At 41.7% G+C, this 23332-nt stretch overlaps 3 protein-coding genes across 3 annotated transcripts in view; all 3 read right to left on the bottom strand.

The window, feature by feature from the left end:
• LOC115366762 (protocadherin gamma-C5-like) overlaps nucleotides 1–22409 on the bottom strand; it is a 256394-nt gene extending 233985 nt beyond the window's left edge. Inside the window, exon 1 of the mRNA XM_030062379.1 lies at nucleotides 20004–22409. Within this exon, the coding sequence (XP_029918239.1) occupies nucleotides 20004–22391 (2388 nt within the window). The 5' untranslated portion in view covers nucleotides 22392–22409. The remainder of the gene's footprint in view (nucleotides 1–20003) is intronic.
• On the bottom strand, nucleotides 70–12988 carry LOC115366926 (cadherin-23-like). The gene is made up of 5 exons (XM_030062596.1): nucleotides 10601–12988; nucleotides 10495–10508; nucleotides 5422–7825; nucleotides 596–1948; nucleotides 70–96 (listed from the first exon to the last, which is right to left on the bottom strand). Exons 1-5 carry the CDS (start codon nucleotides 12986–12988, stop codon nucleotides 70–72), a joined length of 6186 nt encoding a protein of 2061 aa, XP_029918456.1.
• Nucleotides 16492–18891, bottom strand: LOC115366925 (protocadherin gamma-A11-like). Its single transcript, XM_030062595.1, has one exon. The coding sequence runs from the start codon at nucleotides 18889–18891 to the stop codon at nucleotides 16492–16494; it is 2400 nt and encodes a 799-aa protein (XP_029918455.1).
• Nucleotides 22410–23332: the final 923 nt, after the last annotated feature.

Here is a 23332-nt window from a genome sequence, read left to right as displayed (position 1 = left end):
CCAATTCTGTTCACTTTTGCTGTCTTTTCTCATGCCCTTTCTGCCCTCCTTTTCCTCACTTCCCTCCAGTTACTTTCTGGTAATTGATAAGTGGTACTGAGGGAGGAGGAGAAATACACAGAAACAAGACAAACAGGAAGCAGCCAAACTTTCTTTAAAAACCAATAAAATCTGAGAAATCATTGTTGACTTTAGGGAGATCAGTGGCATCTGCCTCTGTGGTTCATCTGTTGAAACTGTTGACAGCTTTAGGTATTTTGGTACACGTGTCAAAAACTTTGACATGGTCTTATACCATCGATTGCGTCCTCAAGAAAGCACGATGATGACTATATTTTCTGAGGCGTCATGTCAATTCCCTATTTGTGAGAAGATATACAATAATCTCTATCGGTTCCCTTGGATGAGAACATCTGAACATGGGAAGTGAGGTAAAAAGTCAGTTGGTATGAGCATCCTTATACTATCTTACAGCAGAGAGGCTAACACAATTTCAAACAAGTGACTGGGATGAGTGACTGAGTGATTAGTAATCGAGAGATTTCAGTTACAAAGTACAAAGTTTACCCTAATGAAACCTAAGATTTGCACCTACCTCCAGCGAATCACCACAATCCCCAAATACATCTGTCAAAACAGCTGGACTTTTTTTGAGAGTCTCGTCTACAGGCAGCGTGTTGTCGTTGTAAGATGTCACAAACTTGAAGTCACTGGTTCTAGAACCCGTTGTCAAGTAGGTGTCATAGTTATAGGTGCTGCGTAAAGTTCCTGTGCCGTCAACGTCTGCGTAACTGGGTGGGAGATAAGCACTGGGGATGGCAACCGCTCCGTCAAACATCATTCTGGGCTTTCTTCTGCGACAAAACCTCAAACCCAGAATGATAATAATGAAAGTCAGGAAAAATGTGGAGACAGAGACTAGCGCAATGATCAGATAAGATGTTAGCTTGGAACTGCTCTCACTGTGAGACATATCCTTCAGCTCCGGCACTTCAGCCAAGTTGTCAGAAATAAGTAAATACATGGAGCAGGTGACAGAGAGAGAGGGCTGCCCATTATCTTTCACTGCCACAATGAGGTTTTGTTTCATGCTGTCAGATTCAGAAATGTCCCGCTGTGTCCTGATCTCCCCACTGTGGACACCAATAGTGAAAAGTCCCGGATCAGTGGATTTGACTATATGATAGGACAGCCAGGCATTCAGGCCGGAGTCTGTGTCCACCGCTATCACCTTCGACACCAGAGAGCCTCCGTGTGCAGCTTTGGGCACCAGCTCGGTCATGAACGAGCTGCCCTCTGGGGCGGGGTACAATATCTGGGGAGAGTTGTCGTTCACATCTGTTATGAAGACACTGATGGTCACGTTGCTGCTGAGTGAAGGAGAACCGTTGTCTCTGGCCATCACCTGGACTTTAAAGTTCCTGAACTGTTCATAATCAAACGACCTCACAGCGTGGATCACCCCAGTGTCTCCGTTAACTGAGAGATAGGAGGACACTGGGGCCCCGTTCACCTCACCAGGAAAAAGAGAATAAATCACTGTACCGTTTTGTCTCCAGTCTGGGTCTCGAGCAGTAACAGAACATAAAGTGGAGCCAGGTTTGTTATTTTCAGTCACATAGGCGCTGTAGGACTGTTCCTCAAACACAGGTGGGTTGTCATTGACGTCAGCTACAGATAACTGAACAGTTTTAGAGGAGGACAGAGGGGGAGAGCCCTCGTCATTAGCAGTGATTGTAATATTATAATCAGATACTAGTTCGCGGTCCAGGTGGCCTGTGGTCACCAGAGAATAGTAGTTTTTGATTGAAGGTACCAACTTAAAAGGGACGTTTTGCTGAATGGAGCAGCGGACCTGTCGGTTAATCTCAGAGTCTCTATCCTGCACGTTAATGATGCCCACCTCTGTACCAGGTGACACATTCTCTGGTATAGGATTAGTCAGAGACTTAATGAATGCAAGAGGGACATTGTCATTAATATCTGTTATTTCAATTAATAATGTGCACGATGACACTAATCCAAGACCATCTTTAGCTGTAATTTGCATCTCAAAAATGGACTGCTCTTCATAATCTATGATTCCACTCACTCTTACTTCACCAGTTATCTGATTGATAGAAAAAGCGTTACTTTCATCTGAAATGTGATCAAAGTCATATGTCACCTCTCCATTCACTCCCTCATCCACATCAGTGGCACTAACTGTAATCACTATAGTGTCTAAAGGTGAGTTTTCTGGCAGACTGACTTTATAGACGGACTGGCTAAACACTGGGGCATTGTCATTAGCGTCCAGTACAGTGACATGGATTACAACAGTACCTGATCTTTGAGGTGTGCCTCCGTCTGTCGCCACAAGTACAATAGTTAACTCCTGCTGCTGCTCTCTGTCCAATTCCTTCTCTAAAAGTAACTCGCTATATTTACCTCCTGTGTTTTTTGCAATAACATTCAGTCTAAAGTGTTCATTCGCCTCCATCGTATATCCTTGGACAGCGTTTTGTCCGATATCGGCATCGTGGGCCTCATCCAAACGAAAACGACTTCCTTTCGTTGCAGATTCTCTAATTTCAAAATTTATGGTACTCTTTTTAAATGTTGGGGAATTGTCATTGATGTCCTGAATATGAAGGTTAATACGATGCAGCTCCAAAGGACTTTCCAAAACAAGTTCCTGATTTAAAATACAAGATGCCTTTTTGCCACAAATCCCCTCTCTGTCAATCCTATCGGCAACCATAATGTCTCCGTTGTTCAAATTAATGTCACAATGCCGTTTGCTTTTCCCCTCGGAATCAATGCGAGCCTTTCGAGCGTTCAGTTGGCCTACTTCAAGCCCTAAGTCCTTTGCTATATTTCCAATAAGTGAGCCACGTTTAATCTCTTCGGGAAAAGAATAAGTCACTTCTCTGCAGAGGGTTTGCGATGCCAGAAGAAATACTCCCAAGCAGCTGACCAGGCAAATCACTGGAAATCCTTTGTGTTCCATTCTTCTTTAAGATCAGCGTCGACGCCACCATTAACAATTGGGTATATATTAAATGAACACCAGCTATGTAGCCCATAAAAAATGTCTGTCTAAAAGTTACATGCACATGAGATTTTAATCTGAGCCATCTCCTTGCTTTCTAGAACGAACATGTCCACTGTCATAAAATGGGTTTAAATATAGAGTGGGAATGTGTGGTTGAACATAATGCAGTGCAGTTAAGTAAAACTGGTGGACAGCGACACTGTGAGTGACGTCTCGGCATTACAAAAATTGCAAACTATTAAGTAGTCTGGTGAAAAAGACAGTGAAGGCATAATAATTTGCTTGAATTTATGCACAAGATAAAACAATACAAATGTGAAAGAAACTGGGTTTATATCTTGGGCATATTTATTTCAGATGAAAACTGAAAAGATTGTAAGACGTTGGCGCTGAGATGGTTTCAGCACCACGGACAGAGACTAACCCAACTCTCTTTTTTTAATTTCACCCTAATTCGGCCCCTAGATTTCTGCAAGTGCTGGTTTAAAAGTTGAGACTGCCTCGGCAGGCATTGTGATACTAATAAATCCAACTGTATAGCTCTGAATTAACAGGGTACAATTCAAGTTAATGTGGGGTAACATTTAATTACAGAAGAAAATGCTTATAAAATCGTAAAAAAACTACAACGAATATGCCATTTTTATTTTTTATTATTTTTTTTTTTTGGATATAGTTGGATACAGTCTCGTCTCGGCTCAGGAATTGCACAATATTTCCTGAGACTCTGACAATTATGAAATCAGCATTAGAAAGCAATCAAGGTGATATGATGGCAAATTGATCCATAATCAAATAGAGAAACGTCATAAGGATGTTAAAATCTGTAGGCTACTTCTGCCATTCGTGGGTCTAAAATATCATTGTGTGATTGTTAATTATTATATTTGTTTGTTTATATGTATTGATTTATTTGGACGTTATGCAGTCGCATCAATAAGGTACTGATACAAACAGTAACAATGTATATAAAATGTTTGTTTCTTAATATGCGTGATGCGACACAAGTGTATAATGTTTATGGTTTATTGGTAGCGCTACACATCTCCACTAAAACTGAAAACATATTCTGCAACTGCTGTAACAGTTGGCTGGTGAGGTGCCACGTTGTCAGTAAGCGATGACAGAGGGAAGTGAGTCGAGAGTTGTTGCTGCAGTTCACGTCCCTCCTGGTCTCTCGGTTCCTCGCCTGAGTGGCCTTACATCACCAAGACGCAGGAGCTTCACTCATAGCGAAGATGTGGCGGGGTGGTGTGTGTGTGTGTGTGTGTGTGTGTGTGTGTGTGTGAGAGAGAGAGAGAGAGAGAGAGAGGGTGGGGGGGGGGGTAACGCAAAGGTGATCCCTCATTTAAAGCATTTGAATAAAATGGTGTAATCGTCCCTATGAAAAGTACGCAAATGTCACGATATGTTCAAAGGAGTTAACCGGTCAGCAGCTACCATTAGACAGAGGAGACCAAGGTAGGAAGACACTTTTAAGGAGCTGAGCGATGCATCTCTGGATGCACTGGAGACATTGCATGATAACAGTTCAATCAAAATATGATAGGATGGGGATAGCATGAGACTGACCTTGCGCGCGATACTCTTTTCCATCTACTGGATAATGGTTTAACCTTAGTCGAAAGTTGCCTGCTAGAGCTTCCTTTAAACATCAAATTTCAACGGTGTAAGAGCTACGATGCAACCATCACCAAAAATCGGAGAAGTTATCGTCAATGGCCCATTCGAATCATTATTTTAGTTTTACATTCACACTGTAGGTATGCAGGTAGCCATCAGCCAGTGCTTCCTAGTAACTCCAGGACTATGACTGAGAACAATATAGTGTACATACCAAACACAAAAATACACACACTAAAAGGTACACCTTGTTTTAGATTAAGCTCATTCTTTCTGATTACAACGTCAACGTTTGTGCTGTACCGTTCTGCCCAAGACTACATCATAAACTAATGAATTTCAAATGGCTTACAGTGAAATCGTTGAAGTATTTGAATGTGTCCGCAACAGCACGCATAAGAATATAGCTAGATCATGTTTATGCAAATAACTATCCTGTTTATACACTTAAAACTGTAAAATTAAATGGAATGTATGATGGTAAAACAAAATATAAAGACCGCTTGTGATGATGTATTCAGTACCACTACTGCATACTCATTATAAGCACATGTCTACCTGTTTGATCAAATAAATCTTGACAATGTCAGCATTTTGAATCGAAATGTGACATAAGCTTAGGCCAAGTGGAAATCACGAAGCCATTTTAAACACAACCAATATATTAACATGGATTTCACACACACACACACACACAAATATGAAAAAAATCAAAAGCGGATGCAGTATGTATACGTCATTAATGTATACTTTAAACGTACCTCTGGGGAACTCGCAGAGTCTCCAAACACCTCAGCAAAGTCTGTAAGACTTTTTTTCATAGTTTGATCAGCAGGCAGAGTGTCCTCATTGTAAGAGCTCACGAACTTGAAGTCACTAGTTCTGGAGCCCGTTGTCAAATAGGCATCATAATTATGAGTGCTGCGTAAAGTTCCTGTACCGTCAACTTCTGCGTAAGTGGGAGGGAGATAAGCGCTGGGCACAGCGACCGCTCCATCAAACAGAATCCTGGGCTTTCTCCTGCGACAAAACCTCACACCCAGCATCACAATAACAAAGGTAAGGAACAAGGTGGAGACGGACGCCAGAGAGATGATAAGATAAAATGTAAGTTTAGAATTGTTCTCGTCATAAGACATATCTTTCAATTCTGGAACTTCAGCCAAGTTGTCAGAAATAAGTAAATACATGGAGCAGGTGACAGAAAGAGAGGGCTGCCCGTTATCTTTCACTGCCACAATGAGGTTTTGTTTCATGCTGTCAGATTCAGAAATGTCCCGCTGTGTCCTGATCTCTCCGCTGTGAACACCAATAGTGAAAAGTCCAGGATCAGTGGATTTGACTATATGATAGGACAGCCAGGCGTTCTGGCCGGAGTCCGCGTCCACCGCAATCACTTTGGACACCAGAGAGCCTCCGTGTGCAGCTTTGGGCACCAGCTCGGTCATGAACGAGCTGCCCTCCGGGGCGGGGTACAGTATCTGAGGACAGTTGTCATTCACATCCATTATGAAGACACTGACGGTCACGTTGCTGCTGAGCGGAGGAGAACCGTTGTCTCTGGCCATCACCTGGACTTTAAAGCTTCTGAACTGTTCATAATCAAACGATCTCACAGCGTGGATCACACCAGTGTCTCCGTTAACTGACAGATAGGAGGACACCGGGGCCCCGTTCACCTCACCAGGTAAGAGAGAATAAATCACTGTACCGTTTTGTCTCCAGTCTGGGTCTCGAGCAGTAACAGAACATAAAGTGGAGCCAGGTTTGTTATTTTCAGTCACATAGGCGCTGTAGGACTGTTCCTCAAACACAGGTGGGTTGTCGTTGATGTCAGCTACAGATAACTGAACAGTTTTAGAGGAGGACAGAGGAGGAGAGCCCTCGTCTGCGGCAGTAATTGTAATGTTGTAATCGGACAGTAATTCACGGTCCAGGTGGCCCGTGGTCACCAGAGAATAATAGTTTTTGATGGAAGAGACCAACTTAAAAGGAACGTTTTGCTGAATGGAGCAGCGGACCTGTCGGTTATTCTCAGAGTCTCGATCCTGCACGTTAATGATGCCCACCTCTGCACCAGGTGACACGTTCTCTGGTATGGGATTAGTCAGCGATTTCAGATAAATCACGGGGGCGTTGTCATTTACGTCAGTTATATCAATTATTACTTTACAGTCAGATGAAAGCCCATACCCGTCTTTGGCGTTAATGCGCATCTCATATGAAGAATCGCTTTCGAAATCAATTGGTCCTGATACCGCTATCTCTCCAGTTTTACTGCTAAGTGAGAATACTTTTTTAGCCCTCTCTGAAATGCGACTAAACTCATATGTCACTTCTCCGTTAACTCCCTCATCTACATCAGTGGCAGTCACAGTAAGGACAACAGTATCTAGAGGAGAGTTTTCAGATAGACTGGCTCTATACACGGCCTGGCTAAACACTGGAGCGTTATCATTAGCGTCCAATACAGTGACCTGTATGACGGCAGTTCCGGATCTTTGAGGACTGCCTCCGTCAGCTGCAACAAGTACTAGATTTAAGTCGTGTTGCTTTTCACGGTCAAGTTCATGATCTAATACTAACTCGACAGTTTTAGATCCATCGGTATCGCCACGAACAGATAAAACAAAATTGTCATTCTTTTGTAAACTGTAGAGCTGTACAGTGTTTTGTCCGATATCAACGTCATGTGCCTCGTAAACCCGATACCTTGCGCCTTTGAAAGCTGATTCTCTTATTTCCAGTTTTATAGTATCCTTCGGGAAAACGGGCGAATTGTCGTTTACATCCTGAATAAGCAGTGAAACACGATGCAGCTCCAATGGGCTCTCTAGGACCAACTCGAATTTCAGCATACACGACACCTTCTCTCCGCACAGCTCCTCTCTGTCAATCCTGTCTCCGACGACCAAACTGCCCGTTTTTGTATCAATTTCACAATAACGCTTGTGATCTTGCTCGGTGTCTATACGGGCCTTTCGAGCAGATAATCTTCCCACATCAAGCCCGAGATCCTTCGCTACATTTCCAATATTGGATCCACGTTTCATTTCCTCCGGAATAGAATAGCTCAGGTCTCCAGCGGTTAAGTGGATGAACAGAGCAAAGCCGCATGCAAGGCTCAGCAGCGAATTTCCTTTGTGTCCCATTCTTTGTCGAGCCCTATAACACCGACACATAGCCTATGTTACTCTTGCCGCTTTAAGTTATTACAGAACTGCTCTTGAATTAAGGTGAATATATTTCCATGTAGTGTGATCATGTACTGATAAAAGCCACATATATTGGTTCTTTAGCACTGGCAGATTGCTAAAGAGGTAGAGACTACTCTTTCATTGCAGTGGGTGGAGACGTGAATTCGTTTCAAATCAGTAGGTCAACAGCGACACTCTGGGTTTATTTCAATTATTACGCCGAAGGTTAAATCAAGATGAGTTCCTACAGCTGACATTATGATGCTATGTAAAAAGCAGATTTTCCCCTCTCCCAACAGCTGCAGGAAAACGTAGGGGGAAAAAAAACACTCTAACCACACACCACGAACACCAACTCACTTGAATCCCTTTTTCACACCTCTTAAACAAACAAAAAAGGATAATTAAGTGCCTTGAAACGCTCTTCCCGTAACTGTGTTCAGCACCGTGGACAGAGTTTGAACGGAAAAAAACGCATTTATTATTTTCACACTTATTGCCTCCAACTGTTACTGTGAGCGAACAACAGACTAATCAACGACCTTATGGTCCATTGAATTAAAATCACAAACATGTAGTCAAAAAGTGTTGCAAATGTAAGATATTTAGACCTTTAGCAACTGACGACGAACAAAGTTTTTTTTTTTTTCTTTTTTTTTCTTTTTTTTGTGTTTTGAGGCCTATTCAAGCGCTGATAAAGGGTAGGTTAGTGTCACAATCTCAACAGTGCAACAGACAAGACAGTCAATTATAAGCTCGTCTCTTAAAATAATAATTGGAATTTAAAAAAAACAAAACAATGAATTTCTCTTGCTCTTTTTTCTTTTCAAATAACAGATGTCTGCCCCTAATGTAGAGAAGCAAACAGAAAATAAGATACATATATGTCGTTTTAATAGAAAAGAATAAAGTAAGTGTGTGTGTGTGTGTGTGTGTGTGTGTGTGTGTCAACTGAAGACAGCCTAGAAATGTAGACTGAAACGTTGATCCATAATGAAGTGAATATATTCTGCAAAAAGCAGTTGTATGAAGCAATTCCAAACTTTGCCCATATCTCGCACCTACAGTTATTGAGATGAGATAAATGTTTTGCAAATGTTTTCATTCGGAACGGACCAAAAGCATCTGTAAAAATAAAGTGTGAATGTCAGAATAAATTATATTTGTACATCAGTGAAATCTCTAGAATACTTGAATGTCTCCGCAATTCTATTCAAGAGAGAAGATGACGATCAAATATTGCCTCGTTTTCTCAATGAACAACTTCGATGTTTATGGAAAAAAAGAAAGAAAAGAAAAATGCCAAGGAATATGCAATCGTTGAGCTATCTCTGAAGACCACTAGTGTTATTTTTTAGCAGTACCGCATTGTCATTACAAGCACTGTATTGTGACACAAGTGTCCGACATGAAAGCAAAACTGAAGTCAAAGTAAATATCTTACAAATAAGCAAAAATCTGATCAAATTCATGATGAAGATAACGAGGATGATAATTATTGTTAAATATTGCTGTTACTGTTGTTGTTATTCCGATCAATTTCTTTGGTGCTAAAGTTCACCTGTCTGGTCAAAGTAATCTTGATATTCAGCATATTGCTCTAAACAGGAAAAAGAAAGAAAGAAAATAATATACAAATCTCACACAGAGATTTACCACATCAGGACACACTTTGATAAATTAAAATATATACACTACTCACAAAAAGTTAGGGATATTTGGCTTTTGGGTGAAATTTATGGAAAATATAAAAAGTTCACGCTACAGTGATATTATATCATGAAAGTAGGGCATTTAAGTAGAAGCATACACTGGTGATTTCCTCATCACAAACAATTTCTTGGAAAAAAAAGCCAATAACAGTGGTGGGTATACCACAACAAAAAATGTCAGTGTCAATAACTTGTCATGTGCCCTTGAGCATCAATTACAGCTTGACAACGACGTCTCATGCTGTTCACAAGTCGAGTTATTGTCTGCTGAGGCATGGCATCCCACTCTTCTTGAAGGGCGGCCCTCAGGACATTGAGGTTCTGGGGTACAGAGCTCCAGCCTCTACACGGCGACTCAGCTGATCCCATAGGTTTTCTATGGGATTCAGGTCTGAGAAAGTGCAGGCCACTCCATTTGAGGTACCCCAGTCTCCAGCAGCCATTCCCTAATGATACGACCTCGATGAGCTGGAGCATCAAACACCTGATGTGAATTTTGCCGTTAAACTCCTTGTTAGAGAACAGCAACTTGTGCAAAAAGTACTGAAACATTGAACAGTTGGACTTGTGCATTCAAAAGTTTACAGAAGGTCACATTAAGTTCACCTGTAAAGGTTATAATGCATTTTAGGTTCATCCTGAAATTTCACCCGAAAGCCGAATATCCCTAACTTTTTGTGAGTAGTGTATATGTAATACTTTTCAAACTATGTCCAAGAAGAGACCAAACGGTGTCACAAAAAGGCAGGCTGTAATTAAGTCTTTGAATCAGGACGAAAAACATGTATTTCACAATGGGTAAAAAAAAAAAAAAAAAAAAAAAAAAAAAAAAGTGTGACGTAATGGAGGTGATTTTCACGTGATATATGGAAAGACAAAAAATAACAAGTCCTTGATCAAAAAGAAATAACATGCCTAAGTATACTCATAATTGTATACCTGCTAGAAAGAGACAATTTAAAACCTGTAAAAACTATCATGAAAAGATGTTTATGTCCCACACACAAAACACTATGTTATGTTTAGCCTACCTCTGGAGACTCCTCTGACAGACCAAACGTTTCGGCAAAGTCTGTCAAACTTTTTCTGAGAGTTTGATCAGCAGGCAGGGTGTCCTCATTGTAAGAGCTCACGAATTTGAAGTCACTGGTTCTAGAACCCGTTGTCAAGTAAGAGTCATAATTATAAGTGCTGCGTAAAGTTCCAGTGCCGTCAACCTCTGCGTAATTGGGAGGGAGATGAGCGCTGGGGATGGCGACGGCCCCGTCAAACAACAGTCTGGGCTTTCTCCTGCGACAAAATCTCAAACCCAGGATGATAATAATGAAGGCCAGGAAGAATGTAGACACGGACACCAGTGCGATGATCAGATATGACGTCAGTTTTGAATTGTTTTCATCATAAGACATATCTTTCAGTTCTGGAACTTCAGCCAAGTTGTCAGAAATAAGTAAATACATGGAACAGGTGGCAGAGAGAGAGGGCTGCCCGTTATCTGTCACTGCCACAATGAGGTTTTGTTTCATGCTGTCAGATTCAGAAATGTCCCGCTGTGTCCTGATCTCTCCGCTGTGGACACCAATAGTGAAAAGTCCCGGATCAGTGGATTTGACTATATGATAGGACAGCCAGGCATTCTGGCCGGAGTCCGCGTCCACCGCAATCACTTTGGACACCAGAGAGCCTCCGTGTGCAGCTCTGGGAACCAGCTCGGTCATGAACGAGCTGCCCTCCGGGGCGGGGTACAGTATCTGAGGAGAGTTGTCATTCACATCCGTTATGAAGACACTGACGGTCACGTTGCTGCTGAGTGGAGGAGAACCGTTGTCTCTGGCCATCACCTGGACTTTAAAGCTTCTGAACTGTTCATAATCAAACGATCTCACAGCGTGGATCACCCCAGTGTCTCCGTTAACTGACAGATAGGAGGACACCGGGGCCCCGTTCACCTCACCAGGTAAAAGAGAATAAATCACTGTGCCGTTTTGTCTCCAGTCTGGGTCTCGAGCAGTAACAGAACATAAAGTGGAGCCAGGTTTGTTATTTTCAGTCACATAGGCGCTGTAGGACTGTTCCTCAAACACAGGTGGGTTGTCGTTGATGTCAGCTACAGATAACTGAACAATTTTAGAGGAGGACAGAGGAGGAGAGCCCTCGTCAGCGGCAATAATTGTAATGTTGTAATCGGACAGTAATTCACGGTCCAGGTGGCCCGTGGTCACCAGAGAATAATAGTTTTTGATGGAAGAGACCAACTTAAAAGGAACGTTTTGCTGAATGGAGCAGCGGACCTGTCGGTTACTTCCAGAGTCTCGATCCTGCACGTTAATGATGCCCACCTCTGTACCAGGTGACACGTTCTCTGGTATGGGATTAGTCAGCGATTTCAGATAAATCACGGGGGCGTTGTCATTTACATCAGTTATATCAATTATTACTTTACAGTCAGATGAAAGCCCATACCCGTCTTTGGCGTTAATGCGCATCTCAAATGAAGAATCGCTTTCGAAATCAATTGGTCCTGATACTGTTATCTCTCCAGTTTTGCTGCTAAGTGAGAATAGTTTTTTAGCCCTCTCTGAAATGCGACTAAACTCATATGTCACTTCTCCGTTAACTCCCTCATCTACATCAGTGGCAGTCACAGTAAGGACAACAGTATCTAGAGGAGAGTTTTCAGATAGACTGACTCTATACACGGCCTGGCTAAACACTGGAGCGTTATCATTAGCGTCCAATACAGTGACCTGTATGACGGCAGTTCCGGATCTTTGAGGACTGCCTCCATCAACTGCAACAAGCACTAGATTTAAGTCGTGTTGCTTTTCACGGTCAAGTTCATTATCTAATACCATCTCTACAGTTTTAGATCCATCGGTATCGCCACGAACAGATAAAACAAAATTGTCATTCTTTTGTAAACTGTAGAGCTGAACAGCGTTTTGTCCGATATCAGCGTCATGTGCCTCGTAAACCCGATACCGTGCTCCTTTGTCAGCTGATTCGCTTATTTCCAGTTTTATAGTATCCTTCGGGAAAACGGGCGAATTGTCGTTTACATCCTGAATAAGCAGTGAAACACGATGCAGCTCCAATGGACTCTCTAGGACCAACTCGAATTTCAGCATACACGACACCTTCTCTCCGCACAGCTCCTCTCTGTCAATCCTGTCTCCGACGACCAAACTGCCCGTTTTTATATCAATTTCACAATAACGCTTGTGATCTTGCTCGGTGTCTATACGGGCCTTGCGAGCAGATAATTTCCCCACATCAAGCCCGAGATCCTTCGCTACATTTCCAATAATTGATCCACGTTTCATTTCCTCCGGAATAGAATAGCTCAGTTCTCCAGCGGTGAAATGGATGAACAGAGCAAAGCCGCATAGGCCCAGCAGTGAATTTTCTTTGTGTCCCATTCTTTGTCGAGCCCTATAACACCGACACATAGCCTATGTTACTCTTGCCGCTTTAAGTTATTCCAGAATTGCTTTTGAATTAAGGTGAATATATTTCCATGTAGTGTGAATATGTACTGATAAAAGCCACAGATATCGGTCCTTTAGCACTGGCAGATTGCTGAAGAGGTAGGGACTACTCTTTCATTGCAGTGGGTGGAGACGTGAATTCGTTTCAAATCAGTAGGTCAACAGCGACACTCTGGGTTTATTTCAATTATTACGCCGACGCCGAAATCAAGATGAGTCCCCACAGCTGACATTATGATGTGATGTAAAAAGCAGATTTCCCCCTCTCCCAACAGCTGCAGGAAAACGTAAGGAAAAAAACACGCTAACCACACACCACGAACACCAACTCACTGGAATCCCCTTTTCACACCTCTCAAACAAACAAACAAAAAAGGATAATTAAGTGCCTTAAAACGCTCTTCCCGTGATTGTGTTCAGCACCATGAACAGAGTTTGAACGGAAAAAACGCATTCATTATTTTCACAATTATTGCCTCCAACTGTTACTGTGAGCGAACAACAGACTAATCAACGACTCTTTTGTCCTTGGAATTAAAATCACAAACATGCAGTCAAAAAGTGATGCAAATGTAAGATATTTAGACCTTTAGCAACTGACGACGAACAAAGGTTTTTTTTTGTCTTTTTTGTATTTTGAGGCCTATTCAAGCGCTGATAAAGGGCAGGTAAGTGTCACAATCTCAACAGTGCAACAGACAAGACAGTCAATTTTAAAATCGTCTCTTAAAATAATAATTGGATTTTTTTTTTTTTTAAAGTTAATTTCACTTGCTTTTTTTTCTTTTCATATAACAGATGTCTGCCCCTAACGTACAGAAGCTAACAGATAAATAAGATACATAAATGTCGTTTTAACAGAACAGAATAAAGTGTGTGTGTGTGTGTGTGTGTGTGTGTGTGTGTGTGTGTGTGTGTGCGTCGAGTGAAGACTGCCTAGAAATGTAGACTAAAACGTTGATCCATTATAAAGTGAATATATTCTGCAAAAAGCAGTTGTATGAAGCAATTCCAAACTTTGCCCATATCTCGCACCTTCAACTATTGAGATGAGATAAATGTTTTGCAAATGTTTTAATTCTGAACGGACCAAAAGCATCTGTAAAAATAAAGTGTGAGTGTCAGAATAAATTACATTTGTACATCAGTGAAATTTTTGGAATACATGAATGTCTCCGCAATTCTATTCAGGAGAGAAGATGTGGATCAAATATTGCCTTGTTTTCTCTGTGAAAAACTTAGATGTTTATGGAAAAAAGGAAGAAAAGAAAAATGCCAACAAATATGCAATCGTAGAGCTACACTATATTGCCAAAAGTATTCGCTCGGCTGCCTTCACACACATATGAACATGAGTGACATCCCATTCTTAAACCATAGGATTTAATATGATGTGGGCCCGTCCTTTGCAGCTATAACAGCTTCAACTCTTCTAGGAAGGCTTTCCACAAGGTTTAGGAGTGTGTTTATGGGAATTTTTGACCATTCTTCCAGAAGTGCATTTGTGAGGTCAAACACTGATGTTGGACAAGAAGGCCTGGCTCGCAGTCTCCGCTCTAATTCATCCCAAAGGTGTTCTCTCGGGTTGAGGTCAGGACTCTGTGCAGGCCAGTCAAGTTCTTCCACACCAAACTCGCTTATCCATGTCTTTATGGACCTTGCTTTGTGCACTGGTGCGCAGTCGTGTTGGAACAGGAAGGGCCATCTCCAAACTGTTCCCACAAAGTTGGGAGCATGAAATTGTCCAAAATGTCTTTGTATGCTGAAGCATTAAGAGTTCCTTTCACTGGAACTAAGGGGCCGAGCCCAACGTCCGAAAAACAACCCCACACCATAATCCCCCCTCCACCAAACTTTACACTTGGCACAATGCAGTCAGACAAGTACCATTCTCTTGGCAACCACCAAACCCAGACTCGTCCATCAGATTGCCAGACGGAGAAGCGTGACTCGTCACTGCAGAGAACACGTGTCCACTGCTCTAGAGTCCAGTGGCGGCGTGCTTTACACCGCTGCATCCGATGCTTTGCATTGTGCTTGGTGATGTAAGGCTTGGATGCAGCTGCTCGGCCATGGAAACCCATTCCATGAAGCTCTCTACGCACTGCTCTTGAGCTAATCTGAAGATCACATGAAGTTTAAAGGTCTCAAGCTATCGACTCTGCAGAAAGTTGGCGTCCTCTGCGCACTATGCGTCTCAGCATCCGCTGACCCCGCTCTGTGATTTTATGTGGCCTACCACTCCGTGGCTGAGTTGCTGTCGTTCCCAATCGCTTCTACTTTGTTATAGTACCACTAAAAGTTGATTGTGGAATATTTAGTAGCGAGGAAGTTTCACAACTGGACTTACTGCACAGGTGGCATCCTATTACATTACTATTACAGCACCATGCTGGAATTCACTGAGCTCCTGAGAGCGACCCATTCTTTCACAAATGTTTGTAGAAGTAGTCTGCATGCCTAGGTGCTTGATTTTATACACCTGTGGTCATGGAAGTGATTGGAACACCTGAATTCAATGATTTGGATAGATGAGCGAATACTTTTGGCAACATAGTGTATCTCTGAAGACCACTAGTGTTATTTTTAGCAGTACTGCATCGTTATTACAAGCATTGCATTGTGACACAAGTGTCCGACATGAAAGCAAAACTGAAGTCAAGGTAAATGTCTTACAAATAAGCAAAAATCTGATCAAATTCATGATGATGATAATTATGATTATTATTGTTAAGTAATGCTGTTATTGTTGTTGTTATTCCGATCAGTTTCTTTGGTGCTAAAGTTCACCTGTCTGGTCAAAGTAATCTTGATAGATTCAGCAGATGACTTTTAACAAGAAAAATAAATAAATAAATAAATAAAATGTAAATCTCACAGAGATTTTCCACACCAGGACACACTTTGATCAATTAATATATATATATATATATATATATATATATATATATATATATATATATAGATCAATTAATATATATATATATATATATATATATATATATATATATATATATATATATATATATATATATATATATATATATTATTGATATTGATCAATTAATATATATATATATATATATATATATATATATATATATATATATATATATAAATGAATTTTCCAACTACGTTCAAGAAGAGACCAAATGGTGTCACAAAATGTCTGGCTGTAATTAGCCTAAGACTTTTAATCAGGACGAAAAACATGTATTTCAAAAGGGGTAAAAAAAAAAAAAAAAAGTGACGTGATGGAGGTGATTTTCAAGTGATATATGAAATGACCAAAAAGAGCAAGTCTTTGATCAAAAAGAAATGATATGCCTATGTTTACTCATTATTGTATACCTGCTAGAAGGACACAATTTAAAACCTTTAAAAACTATCATGAAAATACGCTTACGTCCCCAACACAAAACACTATGTTATGTTTAGCCTACCTCTGGAGACTCCTCTGACGGACCAAACGCTTCGGCAAAGTCTGTCAAACTTTTTCTGAGAGTTTGATCAGCAGGAAGGGTGTCCTCATTGTAAGAGCTCACGAATTTAAAGTCACTGGTTCTTGATCCCGTTGTCAAATAGGCATCATAATTATAAGTGCTGCGTAAAGTTCCTGTGCCGTCAACCTCTGCGTAATTGGGAGGGAGATACGCGCTGGGGATGGCGACCGCCCCGTCAAACAAGAGTCTGGGCTTTCTCCTGCGACAAAACTTCAAACCCAGGATGATAATAATGAAGGTCAGAAAAATGGTGGAAACGGACACCAACGCGATGATCAGATAGGAGGTCAGCTTTGAATTGTTTTCATCATAGGACATATCTTTCAGTTCTGGCACCTCAGCCAAGTTGTCAGAAATAAGTAAATACATGGAACAGGTGGCAGAGAGAGAGGGCTGCCCATTATCTTTCACTGCCACAATGAGGTTTTGTTTCATGTGGTCAGATTCAGAAATGTCCCGCTGTGTCCTGATCTCTCCGCTGTGGACACCAATAGTGAAAAGTCCGGGATCAGTGGATTTGACTATATGATAGGACAGCCAGGCGTTCTGGCCGGAGTCCGCGTCCACCGCTATCACCTTGGACACCAGAGAGCCTCCGTGTGCAGCTCTGGGCACCAGCTCGGTCATGAACGAGCTACCCTCCGGGGCGGGGTACAGTATCTGAGGAGAGTTGTCATTCACATCCGTTATGAAGACACTGACGGTCACGTTGCTGCTGAGCGGAGGAGAACCGTTGTCTCTGGCCATCACCTGGACTTTAAAGCTCCTGAACTGTTCATAATCAAACGACCTCACAGCGTGGATCACCCCACTGTCTCCGTTAACTGAGAGATAGGAGGACACCGGGGCCCCGTTCACCTCACCAGGTAAAAGAGAATAAATCACTGTACCGTTTTGTCTCCAGTCTGGGTCTCGAGCAGTAACAGAACATAAAGTGGAGCCAGGTTTGTTATTTTCAGTCACAAAGGCGCTGTAGGACTGTTCCTCAAAAACAGGTGGGTTGTCGTTGACGTCAGCTACAGAAAAATAAACAATTTTAGAAGAGGAAAGAGGGGGAGATCCCTCGTCAAAAGCAACGACTGTAATATTATACTGAGACAGTAGTTCACGGTCAAGGTGGCCCGTGGTCACCAGTGAATAATAGTTTTTGATGGAAGAGACCAACTTAAAAGGAACGTTTTGCTGAATGGAGCAGCGGACCTGTCGGTTATTTCCGGAGTCTCTGTCCTGCACGTTAATGATGCCCACCTCTGTACCAGGTGACACGTTCTCTGGTATGGGATTAGTCAGCGATTTCAGATAAATCACGGGGGCGTTGTCATTTACATCAGTTATATCAATTATTACTTTACAGTCAGATGAAAGCCCAAACCCATCTTTGGCATCAATGCGCACCTCATATGAAGAATCGCTTTCGAAATCAATTGGTCCTGATACTGTTATCTCTCCAGTTTTGCTGCTAAGTGAGAATAGTTTTTTAGCCCTCTCTGAAATGCGACTAAACTCATATGTCACTTCTCCGTTAACTCCCTCATCTACATCAGTGGCAGTCACAGTAAGGACAACAGTATCTAGAGGAGAGTTTTCAGATAGACTGACTCTATACACGGCCTTGCTAAATACTGGAGCGTTATCATTAGCGTCCAATACAGTGACCTGTATGACGGCAGTTCCGGATCTTTGAGGACTGCCTCCATCAACTGCAACAAGCACTAGATTTAAGTCGTGTTGCTTTTCACGGTCAAGTTCATTATCTAATACCATCTCTACAGTTTTAGATCCATCGGTATCGCCACGAACAGATAAAACAAAATTGTCATTCTTTTGTAAACTGTAGATCTGAACAGCGTTTTGTCCGATATCAGCGTCATGTGCCTCGTTAACCCGATACCGTGCTCCTTTGTCAGCTGATTCTCTTATTTCCAGTTTTATAGTATCCTTCGGGAAAACGGGCGAATTGTCGTTTACATCCTGAATAAGCAGTGAAACACGATGCAGCTCCAATGGGCTCTCTAGGACCAACTCGAATTTCAGCATACACGATACCTTCTCTCCGCACAGCTCTTCTCTGTCGATCCTTTCCCCGACGACCAAACTGCCCGTTTTTATATCAATTTCACAGTAACGCTTGTGATCTTGCTCGGTGTCTATACGGGCCTTGCGAGCAAATAATCTTCCCACATCAAGCCCGAGATCCTTCGCTACATTTCCAATAATGGATCCACGTTTCATTTCCTCCGGAATAGAATAGCTCAGTTCTCCAGCGGTGAAGTGGCTGAACAGAGCAAAACCGTATGCAAGGCCCAGCAGCGAATTTCCTTTGTGTCCCATTCTTTGTCGAGCTCTATAACACCGACATTTAGCCTTTGATATCGTTGTCGCAGTGATTTTTTTTTCCAGAAGTGCTCTTTAATTAAGGTGAATATATTTCCATGCAGTATGAATATGTACTGTTAAAAGCCACAGATACCGTTTTTTTTTTTAGCACAGGGACATTGCTAAAGAGGTTGGGACTACTCTATCATTGCAGTGGGTGGAGACGTTAACTCTTCTCCAATCAGCAGGTCAACAGCGACCCTCTGGGTTTATTTCACATATTACACATAAATACCGGATGAATGAATATTCCCAGTGTTGACACGATGATCCAGTCAAACTCGAAATGACATTTTTTTTTGCACTTGATTAAAAACATCACGTATACTCTCTCTCTCTCTCTCTCTCTCTCTCTCTCTCTCTCTCTCTCTCTCTCTCTCTCTCTCTTTCGAATTTCCGCTTTGTTTGTGTTGTTTTGATTCATTTAATTACTTTTAATTAATTAACTGTTTGATTAATTAATGACTGATTGATTATTTGAGTAATTGATTTGTGTTGAGGTCGACGATTTGGCCGTTTAACTCCTCACAGTGATAGCAGATTCAGCACCATGGACAGAGATTTTAGAGGAGAGTGTTTTAACACTGTAGTCTGCTTCTCTGATTCATCAACGAGCTTTTGGTCAAAAGTTTAACATTATAAACAAAATCTATAGACATAAAATTATTTGCAAAACATATATGTATGTGTCTGTTTGTGTTTATGCGTGTCTGTGTGCGTGTGTGTGTGTGTGTGTGTGTGTGTGTTTCTGTGTTTCTGTTTGCAACACACACTCAAGCTGCCAAACTATTATACACCTTGCCACTATATATAGCTGTTACTGAGATACAATGCGATTTATCAGGAAAAAAATGAATAAATAAAAAATTCAGGGAAAAGACAGAAAATAACTTCAGGACTAGACAATTTTAACGTGACTGATAAAAATGTGAGGATCGATCCGTGGTGTGACATTGACGGCTCATGTCTAATAATTTAATAAGACTTTTTTTTTTTTTTTTTTTACCAATAAGTCACATAAAATTTACTGTTCATATATCAAAATATCATGTTGTATCGGGGCCTACCTCAGGAGAATCCCCGGACTGTCCGAATGCTTCAGTAAAGTCTGTTGGACTTTTTCTCAAACTCTGGCCTGCAGGCAGCGTGTCCTCATTGTAAGAGCTCACAAACTTGAAGTCACTGGTTCTAGATCCCGTTGTCAAGTAGGTGTCATAATTATAAGTGCTGCGTAAAGTTCCTGTGCCTTCAACATCTGCATAATTAGGAGGCAAATACGCACTGGGGATGGCAACAGTTCCATCAAACAACAATCTGGGCTTCTGCCTGCGACAAAACCTCACACCCACAATGACAATAATGAAGGTAAGGAAAAAGGTGGAGACGGACACCAGCGCGATGATCAGATATGAGGTCACTTTGGAACTGCTCTCATCATAAGACATATCCTTCAGTTCTGGAACTTCAGCCAAGTTGTCAGAAATAAGCAAATATATGGAACAGGTGGCAGAGAGAGAGGGCTGCCCGTTATCTCTCACCGCCACAATGAGATTCTGTTTCATGCTTTCAGATTCAGAAATGTCCCGCTGTGTCCTGATCTCTCCGCTGTGGACACCAATAGAGAAAAGTCCGGGATCAGTGGATTTGACGATATGATAGGACAGCCAGGCGTTCTGGCCGGAGTCTGCGTCCACCGCTATCACCTTGGACACCAGAGAGCCTCCGTGTGCAGCTTTGGGCACCAGCTCGGTCATGAACGAGCTGCCCTCCGGGGCGGGGTACAGTATCTGAGGAGAGTTGTCATTCACATCCGTTATGAAGACACTGACAGTCACGTTGCTGCTGAGCGGAGGAGAACCGTTGTCTCTGGCCATCACCTGGACTTTAAAGCTCCTGAACTGTTCATAATCAAACGACCGCACAGCGTGGATCACCCCAGTGTCTCCGTTAACTGAGAGAAAGGAGGACACCGGGGCCCCGTTCACCTCACCGGGTAAAAGGGAATAAATCACTGTACCGTTTTGTCTCCAGTCTGGGTCTCGAGCAGTAAGAGAACATAAAGTGGAGCCAGGTTTGTTATTTTCAGTCACATATGCGCTGTAAGTCTGTTCCTCAAACACAGGTGGGTTGTCGTTGACGTCAGCTACAGAAAACTGAACAATTTTAGAGGAGGAAAGAGGAGGAGAGCCCTCGTCAGTGGCAACGATTGTGATATTGTAATCAGACAGCAATTCACGATCCAGGTAGTCCGTGGTCACCAGAGAATAGTAGTTTTTGATGGAAGGAACCAACTTAAAAGGTACGTTTTGGTGAATGAAGCAGCGGACCTGTCTGTTAGTCCCAGAGTCTCTATCCTGCACATTAATGATGCCCACCTCTGTACCAGGTGACACGTTCTCTTGTATGGGATTGGTCAATGATTTTATATGAATCACTGGGGCGTTGTCATTTACATCAACAAGATCTATGCAGACTTTAGTGTACGAGCTCAATCCCAAGCCATCTGAGGCAATGACTGGTAATTCAAATGAGGTCATTCTCTCAAAGTCTGTAACACCAATTACTGCAATTTCTCCTGTTTTGCTGTCAATAGAAAACAGTTTTTCATCTTCCTCTGAAACATGACCGAAGTCAAATGTCACGTCTCCATTCACACCTTCATCTGCATCAGTAGCACTCACTGTAACCACTACAGTACCTAAAGGAGAGTTTTCAGGCACCCTGGCTTTATACACGGACTGGCTAAACACTGGAGCATTATCATTCGCATCCAGCACAGTGACTTGTATAACAACCGTACCTGATTTCTGAGGAGACCCACCATCAACAGCTGTGAGAAGCAATTTAATATCTTGTTGTTTCTCTCGATCAAGTTTATTGTCCAGAGCAATTTCAACTTGGCTGCTATCAGTCACTAATATGAAATTTTCATTCTTTTGTAGGCTATACATTTGAACCGAATTTTGACCAATGTCTGAATCATGTGCTTCTTCTATCAGGAATCGAGTGTCCTTTTCTGCGGATTCTCTTATCTCTAGTCGAATTAATTCCCGTTTAAATTGGGGAAAGTTGTCATTAATGTCTTGAATAAGAAGACTAATACGGTGAAGCTCTAATGGGTTCTCCAGTACTAGTTCTTGTTGTAAAATGCACGAAGGTTTCTTGCCACAAAGACTCTCTCTGTCGAGTCGCTCAGCGAGACTTAGATCCCCAGTTTTCAGATTAATAATACAGTATGGGTTGCTATTCTCGTCGGAATCAATGCGGGCTTTGCGAATTGAAAGACTGTCTATGATCAGTCCAAGATCTTTGGCTAAATTCCCAATGACTGATCCGGGTTTCATCTCCTCTGGAAAAGAATAGCTCACTTCACCACAGACGGTTTGCAGCGCAATTAGACAGACGACGACAAAGCGGCTGACCAGGCCAAGCTTTGAAAATCCTCGGTGTTCCATGATTTGAAATTACAAACGATATCCACAGGAAATGCAGAATATATACTAAGTGATATTTCACTCCACTCAGGAAATGGTTGGTTAAATCAGGAGAATCTTGGCGGTGGAAAAAAAAAATCAGCACCACGATTCCACAACCGCACCACAACTGCAAAGAACCTAATGCAATGTTTCCAAGTAAGTTGGCAGACAGCGACACAGTGTGTTCTGAGTCATATACGACATGAATAAACCGTCTGGCCACTAAGTTCAAAAACTGAAAACCTCAAGTTGAGAGATCAGTATTTCCTCACGTTGTATTGCCTGGCCGAAGAAGTAATGAAACAGGCCATAGCCGTGTTACCTTCTTCGTGGGCAGCTTCACAATTTCTGCCTGCATAAAGTAGTCTATTCTTGTATGAAGACAAAGCAGTAAATGTTACATTTTGCACGCTGCATTCACACGTGTAATTTTAAGCAAATGAGAGTGCATTTCAAAATAGGCTACTGTATGTTGCTATGCTGAAAACATGATTTTTTTTTTTTTTTTTTTTTTTTTTTTTGCCAAGGTTTTGTTCAAAGATGTCTCTCTAACACAAATTAACTTAATTGAAAATCAGGTCATCCACATGTCCCCTAAAAATATGTCCTCATTCGACCACATGTCGAGATTTTTTTTCTTTGAACAGAGCTAATTGATATACAGAATGGAGGCTGCAAAATGCTGCTTCTAGAAATATATCATCATCATCATCATCATTATTATTATCATATCACCATCCCCCTCCTCCCAAACATTGATAATATGAAATCGTTTGAATTAAAAATTACCTCCTTGCAGCTCCCTAAGATCATTGGGTATAACATTTACTGATTTTTACATCCATACATCCATTACATCCATTATTACATCCATAGCAAAAATAAATAAAACAAATAAATAATAATAATAAAAGATCAGC

The sequence above is a fragment of the Myripristis murdjan genome, chromosome 10 (genome assembly GCF_902150065.1).
Source record: "Myripristis murdjan chromosome 10, fMyrMur1.1, whole genome shotgun sequence".
Classification (NCBI taxonomy): Eukaryota; Metazoa; Chordata; class Actinopteri; order Holocentriformes; family Holocentridae; genus Myripristis; species Myripristis murdjan.
Note: the sequence above shows the minus strand (reverse complement) of the source record. Positions and strands in the feature narration are given on the sequence as shown.